The sequence below is a fragment of the Linepithema humile genome, chromosome 1 (assembly GCF_040581485.1).
Source record: "Linepithema humile isolate Giens D197 chromosome 1, Lhum_UNIL_v1.0, whole genome shotgun sequence".
NCBI classification, from domain to species: domain Eukaryota; kingdom Metazoa; phylum Arthropoda; class Insecta; order Hymenoptera; family Formicidae; genus Linepithema; species Linepithema humile.
Genome location: NC_090128.1, coordinates 10,988,750 through 11,013,381, shown reverse-complemented (window position 1 = coordinate 11,013,381; position 24,632 = coordinate 10,988,750). Strand labels below are relative to the sequence as shown.

General features: G+C 36.2%; 2 protein-coding genes across 15 annotated transcripts in view; one reads left to right on the top strand and one right to left on the bottom strand.

Annotated features, from left to right (window-relative positions):
- The window catches only part of LOC105669009 (uncharacterized), a 63,795-nt gene extending 58,421 nt beyond the window's left edge, over positions 1–5,374 (bottom strand). For 4 of the 8 annotated variants that reach the window (XM_067347931.1, XM_067347933.1, XM_067347930.1 and 1 more), the window contains exons 1-4: positions 5,231–5,371; positions 3,089–3,995; positions 2,603–2,909; positions 2,079–2,518 (exon numbers count right to left, since the gene is read on the bottom strand). In XM_067347931.1, coding sequence (XP_067204032.1) covers positions 3,231–3,992 — 762 coding nt within the window. In that variant the 5' untranslated portion in view covers positions 3,993–3,995; positions 5,231–5,371 and the 3' untranslated portion in view covers positions 2,079–2,518; positions 2,603–2,909; positions 3,089–3,230. Of the gene's footprint in view, positions 1–50; positions 2,519–2,602; positions 2,910–3,088; positions 3,996–4,084; positions 4,414–5,230 lie in introns of those variants that run through there. The other 4 variants (XM_067347934.1, XM_067347935.1, XM_012375638.2 and 1 more) reach the window with 4 other exon arrangements.
- A 119-nt stretch (positions 5,375–5,493) lies between these two features.
- The window catches only part of pnut (septin 7-like protein pnut), a 36,166-nt gene continuing 17,027 nt past the window's right edge, over positions 5,494–24,632 (top strand). For 2 of the 7 annotated variants that reach the window (XM_067347914.1, XM_067347912.1), the window contains exons 1-2: positions 12,399–12,845; positions 15,550–16,089. In XM_067347914.1, coding sequence (XP_067204015.1) covers positions 15,688–16,089 — 402 coding nt within the window. In that variant the 5' untranslated portion in view covers positions 12,399–12,845; positions 15,550–15,687. Of the gene's footprint in view, positions 5,632–8,559; positions 8,674–9,372; positions 9,935–12,396; positions 12,846–15,549; positions 16,090–24,632 lie in introns of those variants that run through there. The other 5 variants (XM_067347915.1, XM_067347910.1, XM_067347913.1 and 2 more) reach the window with 5 other exon arrangements.

Sequence of the window (24,632 nt, the reverse complement as noted above, 5' to 3'; positions counted from 1 at the left end):
TCGATTTCTGTTATCGTGGGCATTGGCTTTTAGACACCAATAACCAGTACTTTCAGTTTAAGAACTTTTACTTCAGACTTATTAATCAAGTTTTAACAAAATAATATACTATTTAAATAACTCTGAATTTTTAAATCAACGGTCATTATGCGCAAATATCTAAACGCTACACATTTAATTAAAAAGAATCTTACCGGAAGTGTGTTAATGGTTCTATGTGTACATGCGTCGGCTCGAAATGCGAACGTTCCGCGATCAACTTTGTATTTTATCCATTAAAAGTGCGTAGTTAATGCAAGTTTCCATCAAGAATGTTGATAAAAGTGATAAGCAATCGCCGGAATGTATTATTTTCTGTTGACATTACAGTTAATGTTCTTTTCGATTGGTGATTTTTGCAACTAAAACGCGCGACGTAAACATTGACATTTCGTTTTTAATAGCGCATGTAACTGTATGCTGATTTTCGGTATTCATCGATTCTTCGACGTGTCGAAGCAGTCTAAAGCAAAATTTGTATCCGATAAAAATTGCAACACTCCAGTTGGCGAGCAAGTACAATTATTTGTTCCTTAATTAAATATGTACATAATTGTGATAACATTGTAAAATCAAGTGCATTGATAGCGTAATGTACTTCATTTAATGATCAAATTTCTTTGTAATATTTAAAAAACAAACATATTTTTTTGTTTGTATTATTAATTGTATATTTCAACTGCTTCATGCTTGCAAAAACAAGATCGATACGAGTTATATATCGTAAAATATTCTTGTGAATGCATGAGCTATTATTAATGCATTCAATTTTACTTATAGAATTACAATTATATATTTTTTTTAGAGACCACAAAGATATTTTGTCGGACAAAATATCTTACAAGGCCTAAAAAATGCACCATTACATACAATTATAGTGTTCCGTTCACTCTTGCACTTTCTCTTTAAATAAATTTTATGCAAATCGCGATAGATTTTCACTCGCAAATTCTTAAGAATGACTGTTTTTCTGTCATAGTACATTTCTTGTCTGACCCACATTATCTTCTCATATCGCGCTGTGAAATGAAGACTCTTTACATATTTGACGAAACACGCTACGATTTGAAAAAAAATTTCTTTTTCAATGTACTTTCATTTTTCTCATTATTTATGTATAATAACGCGATGAAATAAAATCAGATTATTAGAGAGCAACGACTTTCGATAAGATATTTTAAAAAAAACTAAGGCCTTGCTTAAATCATTTTTTACGGAACCAATATTTTTTATTTACAATTAGCGTTTCTCAAATTATTGGATTCTATGAAGAAAATAATGAGGAAAAAATTGAAAGTACATTAAGATCGGACAATGATATGCCAGTTAATATCCTGTAGCCAATCATAATTATACAGCTAAAAGAAAATTATTCCCTAATTAACGAACGATAAACACAACTCTTTGAGATCGGTCGTAGAATCGAGCACATTTTGAATTACAATTTCTTAATTGGTGGACGTAGAAGAAGAGTAAAGTATTGTGTGTACATTCAGCACCTTCAAAATAAATTGATAAGATGTTTAGATTAATGTAAATGTTAATGACTCTTTAATGAGGATATTTTTCAACATGACTAACGTAATTTGTGACTTTTTTGAATGTGTGTTTTGTTCAAGAATCACACAGAGCAACCGATTCTGAAAAGTTTGTCTCTGCCTATGTATTTTTTCTGATTTCTATTAATTCAATCTGCTTTACCCTTTCTTCTCTTCCACCGGGAACCGATTACATGCGGATAAAATAATTATTTATCGGCGTGTTTTTCAAACACGGATCATCGGATTATGTCAGAGTAGAAATTTAGGCGTAGTTAAAAATTTGTCAACGGCGAATAAAGTGCTAAACAGGGTAATCCTCGTCAAGATTATGTGTTCAGAAAAGATACGTTACACTCTCTGCGATGTCACTAGTGATAAGATAATGTTCAAAGATCTATTCAGAGAACAATTCTTCTATCAATTATATATACGAGGGCTGTATGATAAGTACCCGTGTTAGAAAAAAAAACGCATTTAAAAAAAATTTTTTTAACTTACTTTTCAACATAGTTTTCTTTCAGCTCGATACACTTAATCCAGCGATATTCCAACATTTTTATACCATCCAAAAAATATGATTTGTCGAACTCTGCAAAATAGACCTCTGTTTCGGCGATGATTTCCTCGTTTGACGTGAACCGCTTTCCACCAAGCCATTTTTTCATGTTTGGAAATAAATAGAAATTGCAGGGAGCCAAATCTGGAGAATAGGGTGGATGAGACAACAATTCGTAGCATAATTCGACCAGTTTTGCAGTGGCGATTGCGGACGAATGAGCTGGTGCGTTGTCATGATGAAAGAGAATTTTTTTTTTCGCCAAATGAGGCCGTTTTCTTTTCAATTCAGCGTCGAATCGGCCCAATAAATCGGCATAGTATTGCCCCGTGATTGTCCTTTCCTTCTCCAAATAGTCGGTGAAAATGATGCCTCGCGAATCCTAAAAAATTTATAAATGACATGCAACTTCACTTTGATTTCTTCACACGTCTTCCCATCCAAAAAAAAAAATCAAATCACTGACCGATATTGCTCTTTTTCCATGGTTGCAAACAAATATAACCTTGTCCACTTTCAACAGTTGTCAAAACAAAACTACTCGATAAATCTGTTTGAAATTTTGACTGGCGTCGTTTAGAAGATGACGTTAAACGATGGTATACAGACTTTGAGTCAATGATGCTTTCTGTCGTTAAACACAGGTACTTATCATACAGCCCTCGTAATTATAAATGTAATTTCATGTATTCGTTTTTAAAAATACAGCAACGTGTTGTATCAGCACAATGCTTGAATAATTTGCATCCCATGTTTCCATTAAAAATTCCCACCTGTATAGAGAAAAAATTTAATAGTATAATAGTATATTAGTATATTATTGCTAATTACAAAAAAATAAAAATTGAACAATATATTGCTGCAGATTGAAACAAGTTTTAATATACAATCTATATTTGACTTTTTATTGGAAAATAATTGATATAATTATGTAATGTAAAAATATACTTACATCATTGTCATGTCATCATTGTTCTTGTAATATTTGTGATAAGATTTCTTAAATTATAATGTACTTGTCTATATTCAACAATCATCAAATTTCTTTACAATAACTAATTATATGAAACAAATCTTATTCCATCAATTAGATTTTATAACTGTTCAAGAGCTTTCCGTTTAGCTATCTCATGATATTCTTTTACATATACCTTTGGTGAGTACTTTGATTTTATTATCTTGGTTTTGATTGATGCTATTTCATCAGATGTCAAAAAAGACAATAGCTTTTGTATTGTAGATGTTTTTTCATATTGCTCTGCTTGTTTTTTATATTGACGCCATTCCATAAATTTTGCTTGTCTCTTTCTCCACATTATTTTCATACAATATAATTTGAACAAGTCTTTAGCTAAACTGGTTTGTTCCATATGTTTGTTCTGATTATTCAGTTGTAATTGTTTCAAGCAGGGTTCTGTTTCGTCTGGAAGATCCTCAAATAATGCGATGTCAGCTGTTTTTGATACTTCCATTTCCGTAATGAAACTTCCTGTCTCTGAGATTTCTGATGTTGTTTCTTCTTTAATACATGTATTTAGGCTTGCATTTGATATTTCTGCAGTTTCTGTATTAACTGTATTTGGTTCATTATAAATAGCAGGTATATTTGGCAGATTTAAAGAAGGCGTGACACCACGTCTCAATTTTCTCACTCTAAAGGTTATTAAATAATCTTCGTCAGTAAAATGTCGATAGCATACAGCACACTTGCCTATCTGTTCATCAGTCATATTTCTCATTTTCTCGGAATAAATCACACTTTTCCATTTTTGAAAGAGAGCTGGATTTTTTGGAATGTGATGAGATGGTGCATCTCCTCCTGAAGGACATCCTAAAATACAGCATGCTCTCCCCATGACCTAAAACAAAACATATATTCATCTGATCAAGAATCAAATAAATTTATCACTTCAATTATCTACATTTCTCCTAATAACTAAGCACTCACGTTATCTTTAGTGTTAGTATTACGTTATAAAAACTTGTCAAACTTTGTCAGCTAGTGCTAATAATCTTAAAAATTGTTATTATATTTGGTTATGTTTATAGCAAATAGTAACTACTCGGGCTGCGTTCGCTTTGGACCACGGACTAAGGAATAGAGGGACGGAGCACAAGCTATACCGGGGGAGCACGTTTGCGGCGGGGGAGGGGGGGGCCGCCATATTCGTTTAGTAATCACCACACATAGAACTCACTATTTGCGTATGTGTGAGAAATGAAAGTCAGATCCTGCGCACAATAAACAAAATAGGAAATAGAAATAGGAATAATTATTAAATATTAGAAATAAAAAATTGGAATTATTTATTTTAAAAATAAAAAGAATAGAAAAAATTAATGCATGAATTAAGAAATAAGAATTGGAACTAATTAATATATTTTATTCTCTTGTTAGATGTAAAATAATTTCTCTTTTTAATAATAAATGATTATTGCTATTTTTAATATTTTGTCTACTGTATGCAGAGCCTCAGAGTAATAAAAGTTAAAGTATTTTATAAAATTTATAGTACAACAATAATAAAACCGCCTAATCTCTTTACGCTTGTCACTCGTTATATTTAGTGACACCACTACACGAGTGTAACCATGTCACAGACACAGAATCTCTGTGTGAGAATCGCTACATCAATATGGCGGAAAGCAGTCCCCCCCCCCCCCGCACGCTTGAATTACCATCCCCTCTCGCCTAAACTAGGACTTTAGACTCAGTCCCTCTATTCCTTAGTCCGTGCTTTGGACGCTCATGCGCTGAAAGCATTAGTCTTTCTTTCTCGCTCATTATACGTCGAAGCACGGGCGGATCCTGGGGGGGGGGGGGGTAAACCCCCTCTCTTCCAAGTTAAAAAAAATCAATGTTGCTGTTTCAAAAATCTTGATAAAAAATGCATTAAACGTTAAAGCAGGTTGAAATCCTCCCCCATTATCGATATTAGGATCCGCTAGTGCGTCAAAGAAAGATAGAATAACGCTTTCAGGACGTAAACGTCATTTTATTTTTCTTCGACGTATAATGAGCAAGAAAGATAGACTGATGCTTTCAGCGCGTGAGCGTCCAAAGCGAACGCAGCCTTAATGGTTAATTATTTACCGACTATCGAAAACTAGATGTTTGGCTAGTTCTCTACGAGCTTGCAGCGTTTCTCGGCAGGAATCGGTGAGTGCATCATGACGAATGTTGGGACGATTTCTCTCACTGCAGCCAACCAGTCGGGCGTCGTGTTTATGCGCAAGCGTTGGCGGCACTTTAATCGTTGTTGAGGCTGCTACGAATATTTGAAAAGTTCGGTCAGATCGTGTGCGTCGCGTCCGTGTACTCGCATTTTCCCGATCGCGCTTCCGCGGCTCGTCTCCGTCTTGTCGCATGTGTCTCGCGAGTGGTATGCGAAGAAGCATCCCGATAACCGTTTACTTTCGTCGCCGACAAGCAGAGGATTATGATCGATGAGTAAACGCTGTGACGTCCCGGTGCAACGACGATGCAGCGAAGTGGTAAGTGAAGCATCACGAGCGAAAGCGCGCGTATCACGGCACGGTTCTTGGCACCTGCCGACGCCCGAAAGACTGCGCGACCATTTTGGAACTGCCGAATTTCCTCGTCAATACGGGGCCGGTCGATACGCCGCGGCCAACCTAACCTACTCACCCTACCCCATCTACCTACTCTATCTACCCCACCGATTTGGCCCCTTCGTCGCGCACCAACAGTCTCGATAATTAGATCTCGACGTACTTTTTCATCTTCGTTCGACATAATAACTCTGACTCCAGTAATTAAGAAAAAAGATCGGTTAATTCGCACTGTTAATCTAATGCGGTCACCGAGTCTGTGTCTCTTTCTACGATCATGTTTCTGACTGAAATATTCGAGAAGAGAGAGATCAAGTTTCTATTCTCTTGTTAATTGGTGTAACTGCCTGTGAGAGATCTAATTGACGTACTTTTACATTCATACGGTAAAGTTCATTTTTTGTGAGTCACATATTTCTTCAGTAATATATAAATGATTTAAAAAAATGTCTTTTTGGAGCACAGTTTGATTCACTTGTATGTCTATATATTATTAGTAATTATTTTCAATACTATTCTTAACAAACACATTTTCTATCACAGATTTTGCATAAAAATGCCTATAAATAATTTTCTGCATTTTACATAATTTTTCGATTATTTTATATATAATAAAATTGCACAGAATAAAAAATCATGAATCTAAAATTTAACATTTCGAAAAATATAAAAGTATATAAATTAGTATTTTAATTCGGAATCAACTATGAATATCATATTAAGAATTTGAAAATTTTGATAATTAATTTTCAGAGTTTAAAAGCAAACCGCATTGTGTGATGTTAGCAACACAAATTATATCAAAATATGATTTTTAAATAATGAATCAGATTGTTCTTCTAAATATTTATTGTTCTATTGCATTATTGTGAGATCGATGATTTTTTTAAATTTCCTCACATTATTAAGCCTTGCTGGTTTATGTTCGTAATAGTTATTAGCATACTATTTAAATATGAAACATCTGATTAGTTTTATACGAAGATAAGATTGTATTGTCGTTACACTGTTGTCGACATAGATAACGCCGCTATTTTCACGGTCGCCTGTTTTCAACAGATTGTGAGAGAAAAAAAAAATGTGACATCAAAACACTTGAAACATTTAACTATTTTCCTTTTTTCTTTCATACTGAATGTTTGTAATACATGGCTTATAACATAACTATTGCAGCTGTGTATTACAATCATAAAATTAATGTAATATTAATTAAATATTGGTAAAATTAATTTAAAAATGTATTTAATTTTCTTTCTTTTGTTTGTATTTTATGAACACATGTTTCAAAACAATATTTTGGTGGTATAAAATTTTAAAGTTACAAGGTTAATATTGATAAATGTATCACATCTTAGAATAAAAGTGATTGTGTGAGATAGACCCGAGGAATTGCAGGGTTAAATAATCAATTTCCTTAATCGACTAAAGAAGTAGGGGGAATATGAGAGAAGGAAAGTAGGAGAGCGATAGTGGAAGGAAAAGCAATGGGCAAAGATAGTAAGAGCACTTCTTCGTCGCACGTGAGAGTGCTTCGGACGATCGCGAATCGTACGAGTCGACGACGTGCCTTTAGTACGAATTGCGTATCCGACACGCGAACACGCAATTGTTCACATATCTCGTTCTCCTTCGCCTTAGACCGGAGATATTTCTATCTTTATTTTATATTGCGTCATGTTATTACGAGAAATGTGACGATTGATGGAATAATCGGCGAAATTTATCGTGAGTGTTGCGGTTATCTGCGAGATCATCTCCGCATTTTTTTGCGATGATCTACGCAAAAATTACTTGGATTCCAAGTTGAGACAAATTAATAGAGTCGTCATTTCTTACATATGTAGAGTCTTAGATTCACGGAGCTTTCATCATCTTGTATCGATGAGTTAGTCAATATTTTAATTTCCAAATTTACAATATTGGCAAAATGATAGATTTTTTTTCTTTAAACACTTTCTGTAGTCTAATAATTTTTTCAAAATTACGCTTAAAATCCTTCTGTTCGTATGATATTTAAATCGTGCAATTTGTATTGCTACGGTATCGGTACTTCTGACACGCCTAGCTTCATCGCGTACTTTAAATTCAACCCCGAGAATCCGTGCTTTTCGGAAAATCTATTTTTGTCGATGGCACCCTTCGTTGCTATAGTGACGCGTGTAGTTACTCGCGCGATTCGCCGCGAAAGAATCTGACAATAAGACGGAGATATCAGACAATCAGGATGGAGACTTCCACAATCGTTCTGCCCGATGCAAGTAAGAAGCACACTTCTTTATGCATAATTAATAAAAAAATTTTAACTCGAATATAATATAAAGATATTATATTTTAAATATCATGGAAGAGAATTTTTTGGCATAGTTTATGCTAGGTTTTTGAATAAAAGAAATTATTCGATTTTATTCTAAACAGTATTGAATTTAAAATTTTTGAGGAAAATTCTTTTACCGCAATTGTAAGAATTGTTTTATTTTAAATAAACTTTATTGCTATAAAGGTTAACGATTAGTCACGATAAAAAAGAAATGATTGCTAGAAATGCATATACACAGTAACTAGACGATTATTATATATTCTAAGTTTATTAATACATTAAAAATATGTTATTGGAATAAATGAATCATACAATAGTGAACAGACTTAATAAAAAAAGTATGTTATGTGTACATATGTAAAACTTTAGGAGTTTATAGAAACATAGTTAACGTAATATTTGTTTTCCTGTTCCTTTGTGTCCCGGATGATTCTTATTCCTTATCGTCCTTGCTCTTATCGCGGTGCTATCCTTGTCTTTTTCCCTGTTTTACCTCCCACCCACTTTTCTGGTTTGTTTCCGGTTCAATACGGATGCTGGACGACCGCATGGGCGCTGATGATGATGATGGCAATTACGATGACGACGACGACAACGACGACGATAACGTCATCACCGTCACGGTCACTTCGGACACCACGGCAGCGGTGAGTCTCTCTCTGATAAGGCTAGTCGCATTCCGATCGTCGTTCGAATCGTACGTGAAAATCGGCTTCGCGTTCGTAATATATAATAAATACGACGACCTGTAAGTTTGGTTTGTGAAGTGTTAATGCAAAAAAAAATATTTTCATTGATTCTTTAGTGAGTTTTCACTCCACGAAGGCGCAAAGTACAGCATTAACCGTATATTTGTCAAAAATATTTGACATTAACATATACAAGATTTTATCATATATACAACATTTTTGTTTAATTAATAATAAAAATTTTTTTAATTGATTAAATCATTAAATCATTAAAAATAATATAAGGATCGCGTCTGTGAATATGATTCATATTTTATATCAGAAATATTTTACTCTTGATATTAGATGATATTAGATATCTCATTTTTAAGCCACGTATTTCTATGAGATAAAACACTATTGTGTATTTTGCAAAATATTTATATTGCGAACTCTAGTCTTTCATTAGCCTTTTTTATTACCATTATTTTATATTATTGTTATTATTTGGATTGATATTTTTCTGAATTTTGAAGCTGAAGCAAATATATATTGAAAGCATAAGTTTTTTAGTAAAATTAGATTGTTCCAAATAAGTAATTAATTAATTAATTATTAAACTCAATGCACAATAATAAATTGCATCGATAAGTTTATTAATTAAATAAATAGTAATAAATGGTGGCACGTTTGAGGAAATTTATGAAGTTTCTAAAATAGAGAATGTTAGAATAAGATTTATTTGCGAAGTTCTGATATCTCTCCGAACGCTAGTTTATAAAATTTATCGTTCTGTCTCCAAACCGCGGTCGTTCCGGTTTCAAACCACTGTGTCGATTTAATACTGCGAACAGATAAAAATTCTTCCAGTCCAGTCAGTTTTTATCAGTAAATCCCGTTTCACTATCATACGTAGTAACGATTAAGAACGACTGACTGGTGAGAAAATCGCAGCAATATTCGCATTCTTGAGTCCGTTTGTGATTGCGTTTCACGATCGAACAATCGCAATATTTTGCGTGAATGTTTCGTATCTACGCCAATATCGAGTTATTTGCGCGACAATTAGTGAAACTCGTAAAAGTGAGACGTTTTTCGTGGATCAGCGAATTGCAGTTTGACGCAAAAATCAAATAAACAAGCCGCGATGACGGAAGCACCGACGGCGACGGCGAGACGTCGATTAAATCCGGCTATGCTTGCCAGATATAATTGTCAAAAAAACAAGGACTCTCAACAGGTAGATCATTAGTGTCTTTCGATAACGATTTTATAACAGATTTTTACCAGTTATTAATGCCTACAACTTCGTTTCTCTGTTAGTTGGAGCTTTTTGCAATTGAACAATTTATTTTTATCTAAATATATGGCATAATATAATATGATTATGATAATAATTTTTTTGTCAATTATATGGATATTATAAATAATCGAATAATTTCTTGCTTTGAAATTTGTTAAAACAGCGAAGATATTGCATAAATTATATTTAGAAAAGCGAAGTTGCGATTTTGTATGTATGTACACGGAAAGAATACTTTTGCTGAAAGATCTGAAAATAAATTTTGTTGGACATTTAAAATTTATCAAGCATTTAGAGCACTCAATTTGGGTGTATGGATTGTCAAAACTTTTTGTTGAGATATGAAAAAGATCGAGTGTTCTATTGATAAATATTTGATTGTCGAACAAAATTTATCTTCAGATCTGTATCTGGCACAATTATCAGATCTTTCAACAAAAGTCTTCTTTCTGTGTAGTTCTAACACATGACTTTGGAATCTCTATTAATCAATAAAAAATTGTAAAACTTTTTTAGCCGCAAACCAAACGGAATTATTGATATAGAAAGTAAAATAAAACATTTTAAACTTTTTATCTATCTGTGCAATGCATAGATATATGCCTTATAGTATCAAATTAATCGATATGTAATTAATACCGGGCGTAACACTGAATTAATACTAAACATCACGCGATTCGCAAAATATGAAAGAGTTATTTCGAAGAAATCGAAGTTCCTATCTGATTCGATGGTCACGAACGACGATGCATTGTCGTGAACTGCATTCCATATGAGAAGTCCTTTTTTTCTCGTTTCTTTGCACGTACATACATACATACATACGTATGCACGCACGCACGCAAGCACGCACAGTCGACGGTTCGGTGCTCTTATTAGCTCGATGGCCAATTAAGGCCTCAACGACATTCCGAGTATTCCGTTGTGCGTACTTCCTAGTGGACGCGCTAGAATAACAAGCGCGACGATCGGGTAGACAATGCAATCGCGCGAACGTTGACATCGCAGAATCAAGATCGTCTAGTATGCGTGCGTGCTCGAATCACTTAGAGCCAATCGTCTTGTTTAAAATATCCGTCGTCGTCATCCGGGGCGCTTATGACACGCGATTATCGTAGTGTATTCGTTGACTCTGAGAATGTCTGATAAGATCGACTTTTTACTTTACAATCTTTCCGAGTTTACTTTTCAGTCGCAAAAAATTGCGGTTAGCCACGGAATTGCGATATTAATCGTTCAATTGTCGAAAGCACTTAAGATAGAAAACATATATATATATATAATGATAATAACTTACATATATCTATTAATCAATTAATTAATTGATCTGTTGAAGAATTTAAGAATCTCATCTAAATAGGATTAAATAGGATAACCGAAACAAATTATAAGGAATAAGCTCTACAGAAATATGATTAAACTTTTTATTTCTGCACGTATTTGATTAGTGACAATTAATATTATTGCAATTTGCAAACTACTTTTCATGAACTTCATTTCTCTGTCAGAATCTCTTATTACACAATTTTATTCTGTTATAACTTTTCTCAATCATATTACTATTGTGATTTGAAAATCTCAAATGACGATAGTCTTTTATGATCTTTCGAAACAAATGTCATACATCAAGTATTAATCTTTATTTGCGTTTCATCAGTAATTTTAACTGTTAATTACGCAATACTCAATGTTAATGAAATGAATAATTTCTGCAATTTTTTTTCAAGATGATTGCGTTGCGTGAATTTTGCATCTTCGATAATTATACAATATTAAATTTCCTGTGAAAATTCAATGATAACTTATTCTCTAGAATGAATGATTCAATTATTATAATTTTTTAAATATTGCGTCAATTTTCTTTAACTTACGTATCAGTAGAATTAATAAAGAGCTGCCAGTTATTTATTGTCAAAGTGACAAATTCGAGAAAAATAAATATTGAAGTCATTTATTTCGTTAAATTGTTACAAAAAGACATATATTTTACTACCTCTTTTATTCACTATTTACTAGTTCACTATTTTTTAAAACCTATGTAAGAACAAAAGCGTTCATCCGCGAAATGATATTTACACACCACTGCGCGACGAAAGTCGCAGCAAACGAAAGCAAAAGTGTTCACTCGTTCAAAGCCCTTGTAAAGGGCCAATGATAGCGGCTATTTTACGCTGTAATATCGACGGTCAAGTCTTTGCTTACCTGCCGCCGTCGTAATAGGTACGCCGATTGATCCGCACGTTTCTCTGGCGGCGTTTGCGTCGTCGTGGCTGGCGGTCGCGATTGGCTATCGTTTGCGCGGCGAATTGAGTCTGTCTCTTTTTCTCTATCTTTCTCTCTTTCTATTTCTCTCTCCTGCTGCCCTCTCGTGTTCGTGGCAGCTGCGTCAGGCGTGGTCGTCGCAGTACATTTGAGTCGAGCGCGGTGGTTACATCGTGTGTTCTTCATGACCATCTCGAGAACGCGCTAGTGTGATCTGTGGCGTTTCGTTTTGTGTGGTGTGTATGCGTTTGTGCACCGCGTTTTCTCCTTTTTTTCCATTATTCTGCGCGAGCGGAATTTCGCGCGATGAACGGCCGAGTGAGAGTGAAAACGCGGCCACGCACGGCCGGCTCGTCAACAGCGTGAATCATCGGCATCACCGGCTCCCGGCTCTCGCGGAACCCACGCAGTGCGACGCGCGTTTCGTGTCTCCCTTTCTTTCTCGCTGTCCCTTTCGCTCTCGGGCGCGCGCGCATACTCCCGTCATTCTCCCTTTATCCCTCTGTCTATCTTTTGTGTGAGAACAACCCTCGTATCTCGCGTGCACCACCTACGCAGCGAGCGTTGACAGCGTGGACGAAGAACGGTTAGTACGCGTGCTGCGATATCTCGATTTTCGACCAAGCTAGACGCGTCGAGTACACGCAGGACGGTCGATGGTTTTCTCGTTCAGACATTGAGTTATATCGATGCGACGAACGTCGGGATTTGCTCTTGAAAGAGCCCGGATAGCAAAACGTTCGTTCTCGATATTACTTTGGTCGTCGCAAAGCTCCATTATTAATATTCGCACTAGAAGCTTTTGAACGGACGCGTAACCTCTATAACTCTGGTCTGAAGTATTGCTTCTTATTGTTGGATAAGGATGAAAACCGGTGTAATTTCGGCGAGTCGACGATACAGCGGATACGAGGAGGGTTTCTATGTTCCGTGACAATGGAAACGCGGCGCGGAGTGTTTTTCTTCCATAGTTTTATGCAAATTGCATTCGTCGAAATAATGCCGGTTTTAATCCTTTTTACAAGATAGAAAACTTAGCTTCTGTTACGCCAACAGCTTCAATGAAATAATTATATATTTAATTGCTTTGTGTTTCTAAATTGAAGTTTTATTGTTGATTAACAGAGGAAAAAAATTTCTCTTTTTCTAAATTAATTATTTGACCTCAAGTTAACTTTGTCAATCAGAGTTAGCGTCAAAAAATTTAGCTTACAGACAGCTGTCGGATCCCTTGTTTCGCATTTACGAAGCGTTTCTCTTGATTTCGATTGCAACCGGTATGCAAAGTTTAAACGGAAGCGAAAGGAGCTACTTTTCGTGGAGTTCTATTTACACGTAATTACTTTTACTCCGATGCATTCCTGATATCGGAGTCATACATCGAGTCGAAACTCAGACAGCTGTGTATGAGCAATTGCAAATCGTAAACAACCGTAGACACACCGCGAGCATTCGAGCCGTAAAAATTTAAATATGAGGTGTGTACAAGTGAAATCACACTCCTTATTTTTCTTCAATATTGAATTAAGAACATTGAGATTGTTTGTCAATATTGATTTAAGATTTTATTCCGTATGAAATGCAGAATATATTGTTTGGAATTAATCTGATTTATTGATGAGAGAAACGTGCGTTCAATTACACGATTAATAATTGCAGTTGTCGACACGCATATTTATTTTTTATTATATTATATAATTAGTCTTTCTAATAAAAGTGTAGCTTCTTAATACTGGTTGCATTTTATATGTAAATCAATGAGACGCATCGTTGTCCATAATATTTAACTCATTAATAATACATTTGTTAATTAACAGTAGATAATATTACATAAATTTTTATTAATTTATATGAAATATTGAATTTTCTGAAATATTTTATGATAATATAAATTGATGAGCAAAATATCTTACGCATTCAGACAAGAAACAACGCTTGATTTTAAACTCAAGAGCTAAGAATTGGTTCACAACCCTCATATTTAAATTTGCTCTTTTCTTTGCCGATTGATCTCGAGAAATACCGGTCTGTTCGTTTGTCAGATACAAAGTCGAAACGAGAACACTGTCGTCCTGTGATTCTCGCGGCGTGTAAGATGAGCTCTCGGCTCTCCTGTTACAGAGCACCGCTCTGCGTTTCATAATGATAAATAAAACCGCACTCGGATATCGATTTTCGACATGTTTCACTGACGCCTCTGATCGAAAGGCTTCTCTTTCTTTTCCCGCAAATTTTGCCGAAGTAAGCAACGATTTTAGTGACGCGCGCGTATGGAATGTGATCCAGATTTTTGACCCTCTGTTCTCTGCGATATAATCGTCAAGAATTTATAATTGTTCCAAAAATGAGTAACACTTAAAAATTCGAAATAAATTTGCTATTTTTTTTTTATTTTAATCATAGAATCACAGTCAACCGCATTTTTCCATTATCGAATGAATCAGGATAAGAGCATTATCGTGTACTTACAAATTCGCTTAATGGAATAGAAGATACGAGTTCCAGATAAAGTTTCCCAGAAACGATCAGCTTTTCGATCAGCACATGTCACTCTGAAATGCATAGTTTCGCGCGTCAGCTGATTTTGCATAACACTAAGCTTTTTTATCGTGTCGTCGATTTTTCTGCAATTGAACTCTTTTTCATAAAACATATTCGATAATTATATGAATATGTAGACAAAAATTATTAGCTATTGTTTTTTGTAAGCAATAATAAATGATTTATTTGAAGTGAATGATTTATAAATATTACAAATTAGATCTTTTTAAAGGTTCAAAAATTTATTTAATAAGTAATACATAAAAAGTAACTTTTTTTATTCGGAAACAATATAATGAGTCATCAAATTAAATAAATAGCTGAAGAAATAATGTTTCTTAGTCTTCATATTGCGAGTATCGCAGTTTTATGAAATTGAGATTCGCTACTATAATATTCTACAATATTAAATCGAAATGGTGGCCTCTGAGATTCAGTCAATTAACAGATTCTTTGAGTACGCAGTAATCTTTATGAATGCACTATTATCTTTTGTATATATTATTAAAAAATTATTTTTATTAAGTTTACCTCTTTGCATCATATCTTTCAAAGAGCAACAAAATCTCGAGCAATCTCAGAGAGCACGCGTTTCCGTTTAACACGTTCGCTATCGTGGAAGATAAACTTTGACAAAGTACAATAATCTTTCTACATACATACGCATCTCGTGTGTTAAATGGCAAGCATATGTCAGACACGTATCACATAAACACGAGCGAATCTGTTAAGTGTTTCTCTCGGTTCAGGATTAAATCCCCTTTTGAATCTCCCCGCGGCGATCTTCTGCCAGTGAAGCGAGAGAGAGAGAGGGGGAGAGGGAGAGAAGGAAAACGGGCTTTGTAATCACGCACGGATAGCCCGTTTCGCGGGATAAAAGAGGAGGAATGTCGACGATGGAGAGCCAGAACGGCACCGCGGGCGGGACGCAGAGCAACGGCATCAAGACTTCGTCGTCGTCGTCGTCCACGGCGTCGTCCACGGCGTCGTCGGGCGTCTCGCCGTCGGGTCGCATTGGCGGCGGCCTGCCGAACAATACCAGCAACTCGTCCTTCCTCTACAGCAGCAGCACGATGCTGAGCCGCGAGAAGGCGCGGCAGGTGCCGCCGCCGACCTTGCCTAAGTACACGTCGAGCTTTAACGCCGGTTCGAACGGCGGCGGCGGCACGGCCGAACGACTCGGCCGGGATCGCGAAGCCGGTGGCAGCTACAGGCTCGCCAGTCTGGACAGACTCGCCCTACGCCAAAGGATACTGGACGGGGAGAAGCCGAACGGCGAGCCCAACTCGGTAAGCCCAACAACGATTCTCGAGTAAAGCACCAAGCAACGTTCTCGAGTAAAATAATGAGAGCAGCCGAAATCTTATAAGTTATAATATTTCCCTGCTATATTGATCTGAAATGCTGCGCGCAAATCACAAAATGGTTCTCGAACCGCTGCCGAGCAACACATGGCGAAGGAGGCCAGGCCTCCCTTGCGACGCCTTTCGGGACGCTCCGACGGGGGTGCGCTAAGTCGAGGGTTTCACCCTCGATCGAAAAATACACTGTAATTCGTGAGTCATATGAAGGAGCGATGGAAGATACACTGTTAGTGTAGCGGCTTACAGCTGCGCTGTTGTGACTCACCGTGTGTGCGTATTTAAATCGTGAGAAAGAGAGTTCCTCACTCTTACGCGTCTTATTACGCTATGTTTATCTATCGCGCTGACGTTGGTTTATAAAAAGATGTCTGAAGATGTCTTTGTGCTCGAAAGAGAGAATCGAATATACTATATTAACATAATTTTCAAGCAAAGTTAGCGTCACACACACACACACACACACACACACACATATATCTTCAGACCTCTATTTTTTACACTTAATTGCTAGAATTTTTTAATTATATCAGCAATTCTAGAATTCTTTGAAATATTAATTATATTGAAATTTAAAAAAATGGTATGCTAACTTTGCAGAGATTAATTTTTTTCTCCATAAATCGGGACTTGTTGAAAATAAGAGATTTCTGGCAGACCCCAAGTCCTTTTTCTTTAAAAAAATTAAGAAAAATATGTACATGATAAAATTTTATTTTTCCAATAATCTTAATTGAACTTTATTAGAACTTTAATCGAAAGTTCAAAGGTATAACTGAAACTGAATTGACTTAATCGATGGAAGATTGAAAGAAGGCTTATTATGTTAATGAATAATAATCACTCTTGTTGTTTTATGTACATAATACGTAATATATATATATATATATATATATATATATATATATATATATATATATATATAACAAGTTATAGAATGCTTCCGTGGGAATTATGAGTCACGAAACAGCTGTGGCTCGTTGTAAAAAATAGACAGGACCGGGAATAAGCAAAACGCGAGGGGAAATGTAACGACGCGCGAAAGGATGCACGATGGTAAGAGTTGTTGAAGTATCTCGACTCTGAAGAGAAGGTTGTCGACGAGTTGTCGCACGACTCACAAGAGCTAATCGCTCTGACACATTTTTATGAATAAAGAAACGACGATATCGTTCCGCGATAATTTCTCCGCAGCTAAAGAGAGAGTGGAAAAGAGAAAGAAAAGAGAGAGGCCCAGATATATATATATATATATATATATATATACATATACATACACTTACTCGCGAGAGCCCAACAATCACGTCATTCAAGTCTGCCGATATCCAGAAAAGTTATAAATTTCCCTTTTATATCGTGACACAATCCGACTTTGTTCTCCGCGACAAGACAGTTTTCTCGTTCGACAACGAGTGCATCTCACATCGATATTTTATATCATTTTACATCGCAATCTTTTGTCTTAATAAATTTTAAAAAATTTTATAATTATATAAAATTTATAATAAGTTATTTTTACCATTTTACATTTCAGAATTAATAATTTTTTTATTTAAATCTCCATATAAGCTCGCATAATTTTATAATTTGATTTGGGTTAATTATGAAGGTTTTTCATTGCAAATATCAAAGGTAGAGAAAAATCACGATGTGCAGTATTTTTTACTTGATGACTTTTTCAGAACGGGACGTCCAATTACGAGCAATAGAATTAAAAATTATTAAGTTAATTTGTCGTTACTAAAGAATAATTTAATTGCATTTACGGAACAGCATGGTAATTCGTTATTACAAAATATTACGCCGTGAAATAATAGCGAAGCGGGGATTTAATTGAGCGGAATTGCATCGACGGCACGTGGGCGGCACGATTGGCGATAGAATTTCGCGCACAGGGTGTGCCGCCCTTTGCGAAAGGGCGCGCTAATTAAGGAGGATTGGTACTCTCTGTTCTGTCCAGGTCGAGGACACGTGCGCGACGTGTGACGCATTAACGGGTCGTCTTAAAGGCGAGCGAGCGAGCGTGTCAGTGTGCCGCGCGGCGCGGGTTGTGCAATCGCTCTCGGCGCATTGTCCGCGTCGTCCGCTCCGGAGCGGCGTATTGTCGAGAGTGCATTGTATCCAGCCGGCGATTTGCAAACTACTTTTGGTGCATTCCACGCCGCGCGGCGTGGCAACCCAATTCCAATCGCGCCAAAGCGGATTTTGTCCTTGGCTTGAAGCCTTTCCGATAATTACAGGATTCGATCTCTTTCCGGAACTGTCGCGTTTAGGTTGTTTATTCTACTCGCTCGTTTTGCTTCTCTCATCTTATTAATCTGTCACTCATTTTATTATTAATCTAATTGCTCATTCAGACACTAAACTTTTTTTCACCTTTTTATTTGTTAAAAAAGTTATACTTTTATTAATGCATGCTTTTTTATTTTAGTTATTTTAAAAATAGATTTTTTCTATTTTTAATTTATTTTTTTTTTTGTTTCTTTTTTTACTTTGTTTTTTATGTATCGTTTTAGCTATTCATTATTTGATTATTTTAAATTAATTAATTATCGTAAAAATAGCAGATTTTTCTATCTTTTCTCTCTTTTCTTTCCTTAATGCAATTCTTTCCATTATTGTGTTCTAAATACGACGCAAACATCCTTTCGATGTGCGCGTAATCAAATCATCGTGATTATATTTTGCTCTTCAAACGAGAAAATACCATGAGATGTACGGTTTTCCCTCGTTCGTCGAATAATGAATCGAATTGCGGCTCAGATGGCCCAGATTTGCGACATCGAGCCATTTATTCTCGTACGGACGTTGAATTCTTCATGACCGCCGGCACAAACGCGGCAGAGAGAGAGAGAGAGAGAGAGACGGAGGCGATAATTGACGCAAATGCCGAGCTCTTAGGCATAATATAATCCTAAGTTGCCGCGAATAAGGACGTAAATACGTCTCTTCCGCTTCCGCATCGTTGCCGACACTCTCGCTGAGCTCGTCGGCTCGGAAAATTCATAAGCGAAACGCTTTTACGAGCTCACGCTTGCGCGAATTTGTGACGCGTGTGTAATTCGCAACGCCTTTTCGCTTATCGAGCGAACTCAAAACAACCAGTCATTTCGATCGTTAAGTACTTTCGAGGTCGACTTTAAAGCGTAATACTTTACGAACTTTTAATGAACAGCGATGCAAATTATAAGAAGAAAGTTCAACGTTTTTCTTCATTGCTTGGAAATCTTTTTTTCATAAGAGATAGGAATTTGTTTACTTTCTTCTGCGGATTTACGGGACTATTACTTTCTTGAGAAGATGAATATGCTAGTTTTCATACAGATTTTAACATAATTAATTATATTAGTTAATTTTAGTTAGATCAATTATAATTTTTAATTATAAATATTAAAGGTAAGGAAAAAAATGAGATCATCGCACATTGAAATAATACATTACTTATGAATATATTTTTTATTTTCTACGCGATAATTCTTTTCTCCAGACAAATTTTTCTCTTCGTTTAAATTAATTTTGAATTCGATAATACTACATACACGCTGGAAAATCTCGTACAATCATAAACGATTAAAACGGCTGTTGATTGATTTTGTCCGCAATTAACGAGTTAAAGTGCGCGATCAATAGCCGACGAGCATCGGTGCGATAATTGCGCGATTAACAGAAGGCACCTTGCAATCGAATCGCGAGTCGTCGACGGCCTCATTAATATTAAAACGAGCAGCGGAAGAGAGAAAGAGGAAATCGTCCGTTGGAATTTTATGAGTGCGCTTATTATGCAGGCGATGAATGAACCTACATTCTGGTTACTTGAGCAATCTCTGTACTGCGGCGAGAGTCCTTTTAACACGCGCCAAACTGACGCCTCCTTCGAGGAGACGACATTTCCCATTCCTGTAATATAATTTTCTGTTTGGAACACATATTTTTGCGCAATATTTTAGTATAATTATTTGTTATCGCGTGTATTACTCATTCGTTGATGGAGAAGCAAATTACAGTATCCGAACAATTTTGATGCAGTATAATATAGCTTGGCGCGATATCGTGTATCAATATAGGCGTGTTAAATGTAGGTGTTAACCTATCATTTATCAACTTCGCTCGAGTACACTCACGTGTTTGTTCCCATTTAACAATTAACATGGCTTAGGCGTTCGATACATTCACGCATGCTGTGATGATCACGTTATTAAAAGACTAGTCTGGTAAATCTTCAAAGTACAAGGGTTGCATAATTCCCTCGTTAATTAACTCCAAAATTTAATTTAATCCGTAGTAGTATGAGGAATTTCACGCAAAAGCGCAGCTGTTTGAAGTAAATATTTTGTTAAAAATGCATCGTAAAATAGAGAGGAGAGATCGCGTAGATATTATATGCATAAAATTCATGCGTATTTGCATCTGTTTATTAAAAATGTTATAACAAGCGCACCTCGTTGTTAGATTTCTAGTTGGTAAAACTCTTGTCAAAGAAAATTCTTTAAAGAAAACTACGCTCATTACCGTCTGCCCTTTTTCCCACGACACTTGGCGCAAAAGAATCTCTGTTCAAAACGCGTGTCTTTCTTACTCGTTGGAAAACGGAGTGAGCACGTGCTGCGGCGTGAACATAACGCGGTCGTTAAGGTGAAAGTTCATTCGCCGGCGGATGACGATCGGGAGCAGCGGGACGGCGACTCAGTCGACGGAGACACGGAAGAAGATGAAAGAGTGTCGTGAACTAAGATTTTTTTTCCTTATGCCAGGCTCGAGAGGGGCTTAGATCGAGATAAAAGCGCCGTCGGAAAGCGTCGTGTGACGCTCGCGATGCATTTTCCGCGGAATCGATTTGATCGATTCACTACGACAACGATGACTCGGTGGTGGAGGTGCTGATGGTAGTGGTGGTGGTGAACCTCGCCGAGAGAGAGTATTGACCTACGGCAGGGGTTCCCAAGCCTGGGAACCGAAGTTGGGTCACGGGGGGATGCGCTTTGTGGGTCGCGAGTTCGCGAGTGAAAAGATAATAAGACGGCGATCGAAATTTCGAGCGAGGACTGGGAAAAAGAGTGTTGTATCTACCTCATTGTTTTAAGAAAAATATAAACCTTTGAAGCTCTTTTGTTTTAAAATATTTAGGGAAATTAAAGATTTTCATTTTAATGAAATCGCGGTGGTCTCCGAATATTTAAAATATTTTTAATCAATTTGGTATTTTTTGTACGGTTCTATAATTTTATCACTGCTTATTCGCTTTAAAGATATTGATTTATTGCAATTTATTTTATTTTGCAACTCTCTTTTTTTTGGACAAATTTTTAAAGGTATTATTCTAAACTGTTGTACAGCTGTCTTGTACACAGATCATATTAGATGATGAAAATTTAGTTACATAACTTAAGAGGTTGATTAAAATTCTGTAATTTACTAAAGTAATTATTTTAAAACCGTCAATTTTTTTTTTAAACCAGGATTTTTAATTATTCATGCTTTTCCTTCTATCACTTGAGTACTCGATTAAAATGTGTACAATTTTACTATTAGAAAATAATAAGTTACACTGTTTACATGTCCGACAGAAATCACAATTACCTCCGCCACGACAATAACGTTGAATTTTCGCGTTAAAAATACTACGTTTGAAACGCACTTGAAAACAACGACCGCGTAAAAATGCCGAATATGTATCATTCCTCTCCGGGTCATCTTTTACCGAGAAATGTAGCCGTGCGAAACCGGGTCGTCGTTTTTCCTCCTTTTTTTTCGCGTGTTATCCCGAAAGACGTGGCCATTCTCCGAAAGGCTCGTCACAGAGCGAGCTTTATATCCCCGGAATGACGCTGCATCGGGACGCTGCGGTCGGCTTGCACGGTGGACCGGTTTCTGCTGCTGCTGCTGCTGTTGCTGCTGCTGCTGCTGCTACATGCAGCATTCGGATCGTGTACGTTCCCAGAGTCACTTTGTGAACACGAGACAGATAAGGCGCTCAAGCGCCAGCAATATAAACTCGCCGTCGCGCACTCTCCTCTGGGAGTTCCAGTGCACTATGTCATCGTTTCTCGACGGCAAGCAAAACAATAACTATGAGCGACCGTGTTGTACAGAGTGGCTCTCGAAGTTGTTGTTCAGTCAGCCGTCTAGCGTGCGAATAGTACACACACATCGATAATTGAATCTAAATGTCAAACTCATGGACTGACGTAATTACACGTTAAGACAACTGACAATAACAGTCTCGTTAATGAGAGGTTCTTCAAGAGAAACGGATAATCCTTTATTTCTATTTAAGGAAAATTTACGATAACTTTGAGACTTTGATTGTTTTCTCTTTTTTTTTTAACATCCCTTAAACTCATGCAATGTTAATTGGTGCACAAAATTATGATCGACTCCTGTGATTATCAATTAATAAAACAATATATTTACATTTTCAAAAATATATTATACGTTTTGCATATAAGTTCTCGAAAACGAAATATCGTCCGCTTGAAAATATTCCGCGATGAATCTCACAAAGGGACTTTACGTCAGAGATTTATTCGGCGTGCCGCTGCAACAAAGCCACGCACTTTAAGCTACTGCACACTGCCACTCCATTTGCCGCTCCCGCCACCCTTCGCTTGTCCCTCGTGCATGCGTGAAATGCTTTTAAAGCGCAATCGTTCGTACATTGACTCGTATAACGACTGCGGTCGAACGTGGCGACAGATAAGCAAAGAATTTTCACGCCGAGAAGACGAGGATTTTTTTTTTCATTTGAATATAAAATTTTATACAAAAAATATTTAATATCTTGTAAATCTTGCGTCGATTTTTCGAATATTTCACTGCCTGAGATAATGATCATAAAATATTGAATTTAGGAGAGAGAAACGTAAATTTTATATTTTATTTTACGATATATACTTTAAAGTAAAGAAATCCGCCTTTGAGGCTGATACGTACTTATACGAAAGAGGGAAGGCAAAACTTTTCTGTTATTTGAAGCGCAGTGAGAAAGAAATAAGTTGCACAGAAAATTGCGAGAGAAAAAAAAACATTTCCATCATTTTGTTAATATTAAAAATATTATTGAAGGGTTGAATGTTTTCGCGCAGAGCGCAACTTTTTATCTTGTTTGATAATTATTCGATAGAAATTTAAAATAAACGGTAATCAAAGCTGTTGAAAGTGGTAATTCAAGTTTATTAGCATGATTCAACGTATTGACGTGACAGAGATGAATAAACGTCTTTATTCCGTCTTGACCTTACGCACGCCGCGGTTACGAGTCGCTGCGTATGCATTCGGATTATCTGATTCATTTGTATTCCATGATCGGCGTTCAAATGTAACGGAATACGTGGCGTACCACGATTTCCTGTACCCATTCCTCTTATATATCTTGACACTAAACGATCATCACTTAGTCCTCATGCAGTCAATCGCTTTTCCTAATCGCAGGAAAGAACTGGAATAACACTTGATGATATCCGAGCAGCAATTGAACTCAATGGGAATATTTGCCATGTAAAATGTTGAAATGTTTTACATGTCGAAAGAAATATTTTATTCTATTATAGTCAGATATTTATTTAATATATTAATATTGATTTAAATATTAATATATTAATATCAAATATAATCTTTGAATTAATTTTTTTAATGACAAAACATTTTCCGCAAATTAATTCATTAAACAAATTCTATTTTGTCTTGTCTTAAAGAATATTCGTCTCAGAGCTTTGTATCTTCACGAAAAGGATGTTTTTTCTACTGGACATTACGATAGGGTTTCTGTCTTCTGGATAACAGTTAGTGTTTAGCGTTCTAGCCACTTCCGGTCGGAAATGCATAAAGACGCTGCGGTAGCAGAAGCCGCGCGCGACCGTCGTTGGCTTTGCATGCAATATCGATCGCTCGTCTATGCGCGGCGCGGCGATGCGATATTATCGCGTAAGGTATTTTCGCGAGTTTTGCGCGTTTCGTACATGAGTGCGCGTTACAGTCGAAGTATCGCGCGGAATCGCCTGGTGTGTATTCATCGCTTATTGCGGAACAATCCAACTTTTCCTGCGAAATAAAATACATTTTAAACTGCGAAGTGTAGACGTGATACTTGCTCATTCGCTTCCAATTAGATTGAAATTTGAAAATTGAGGATAATCAGGTTGCAACGGATCTGTGAAATTAGTATATTGTTTTATTTTTGGTTTTTTGATATAAAAATTACAGAACTTTTTTTTATTTTTGTAAGGAACTGTAGAACTATGAAAAATGCTACTGGTACTGGTAGTTCTACAGTTATTAATTGTTTTTTTTTTTTATATTAATAGAATGTCGCTAACTTTACAGATCCGGTCGTAACTCGACATTTCTGAAATTTAGGCTAATTGAACAGAAAATGCATATATTAAATTCTCGCTCGGCCGCAAATATTCTCCTTCAAATTGAATATGATGCTTTTAATCTGACGCACTGAAATGTTGAACGGAATTCCAACTAGA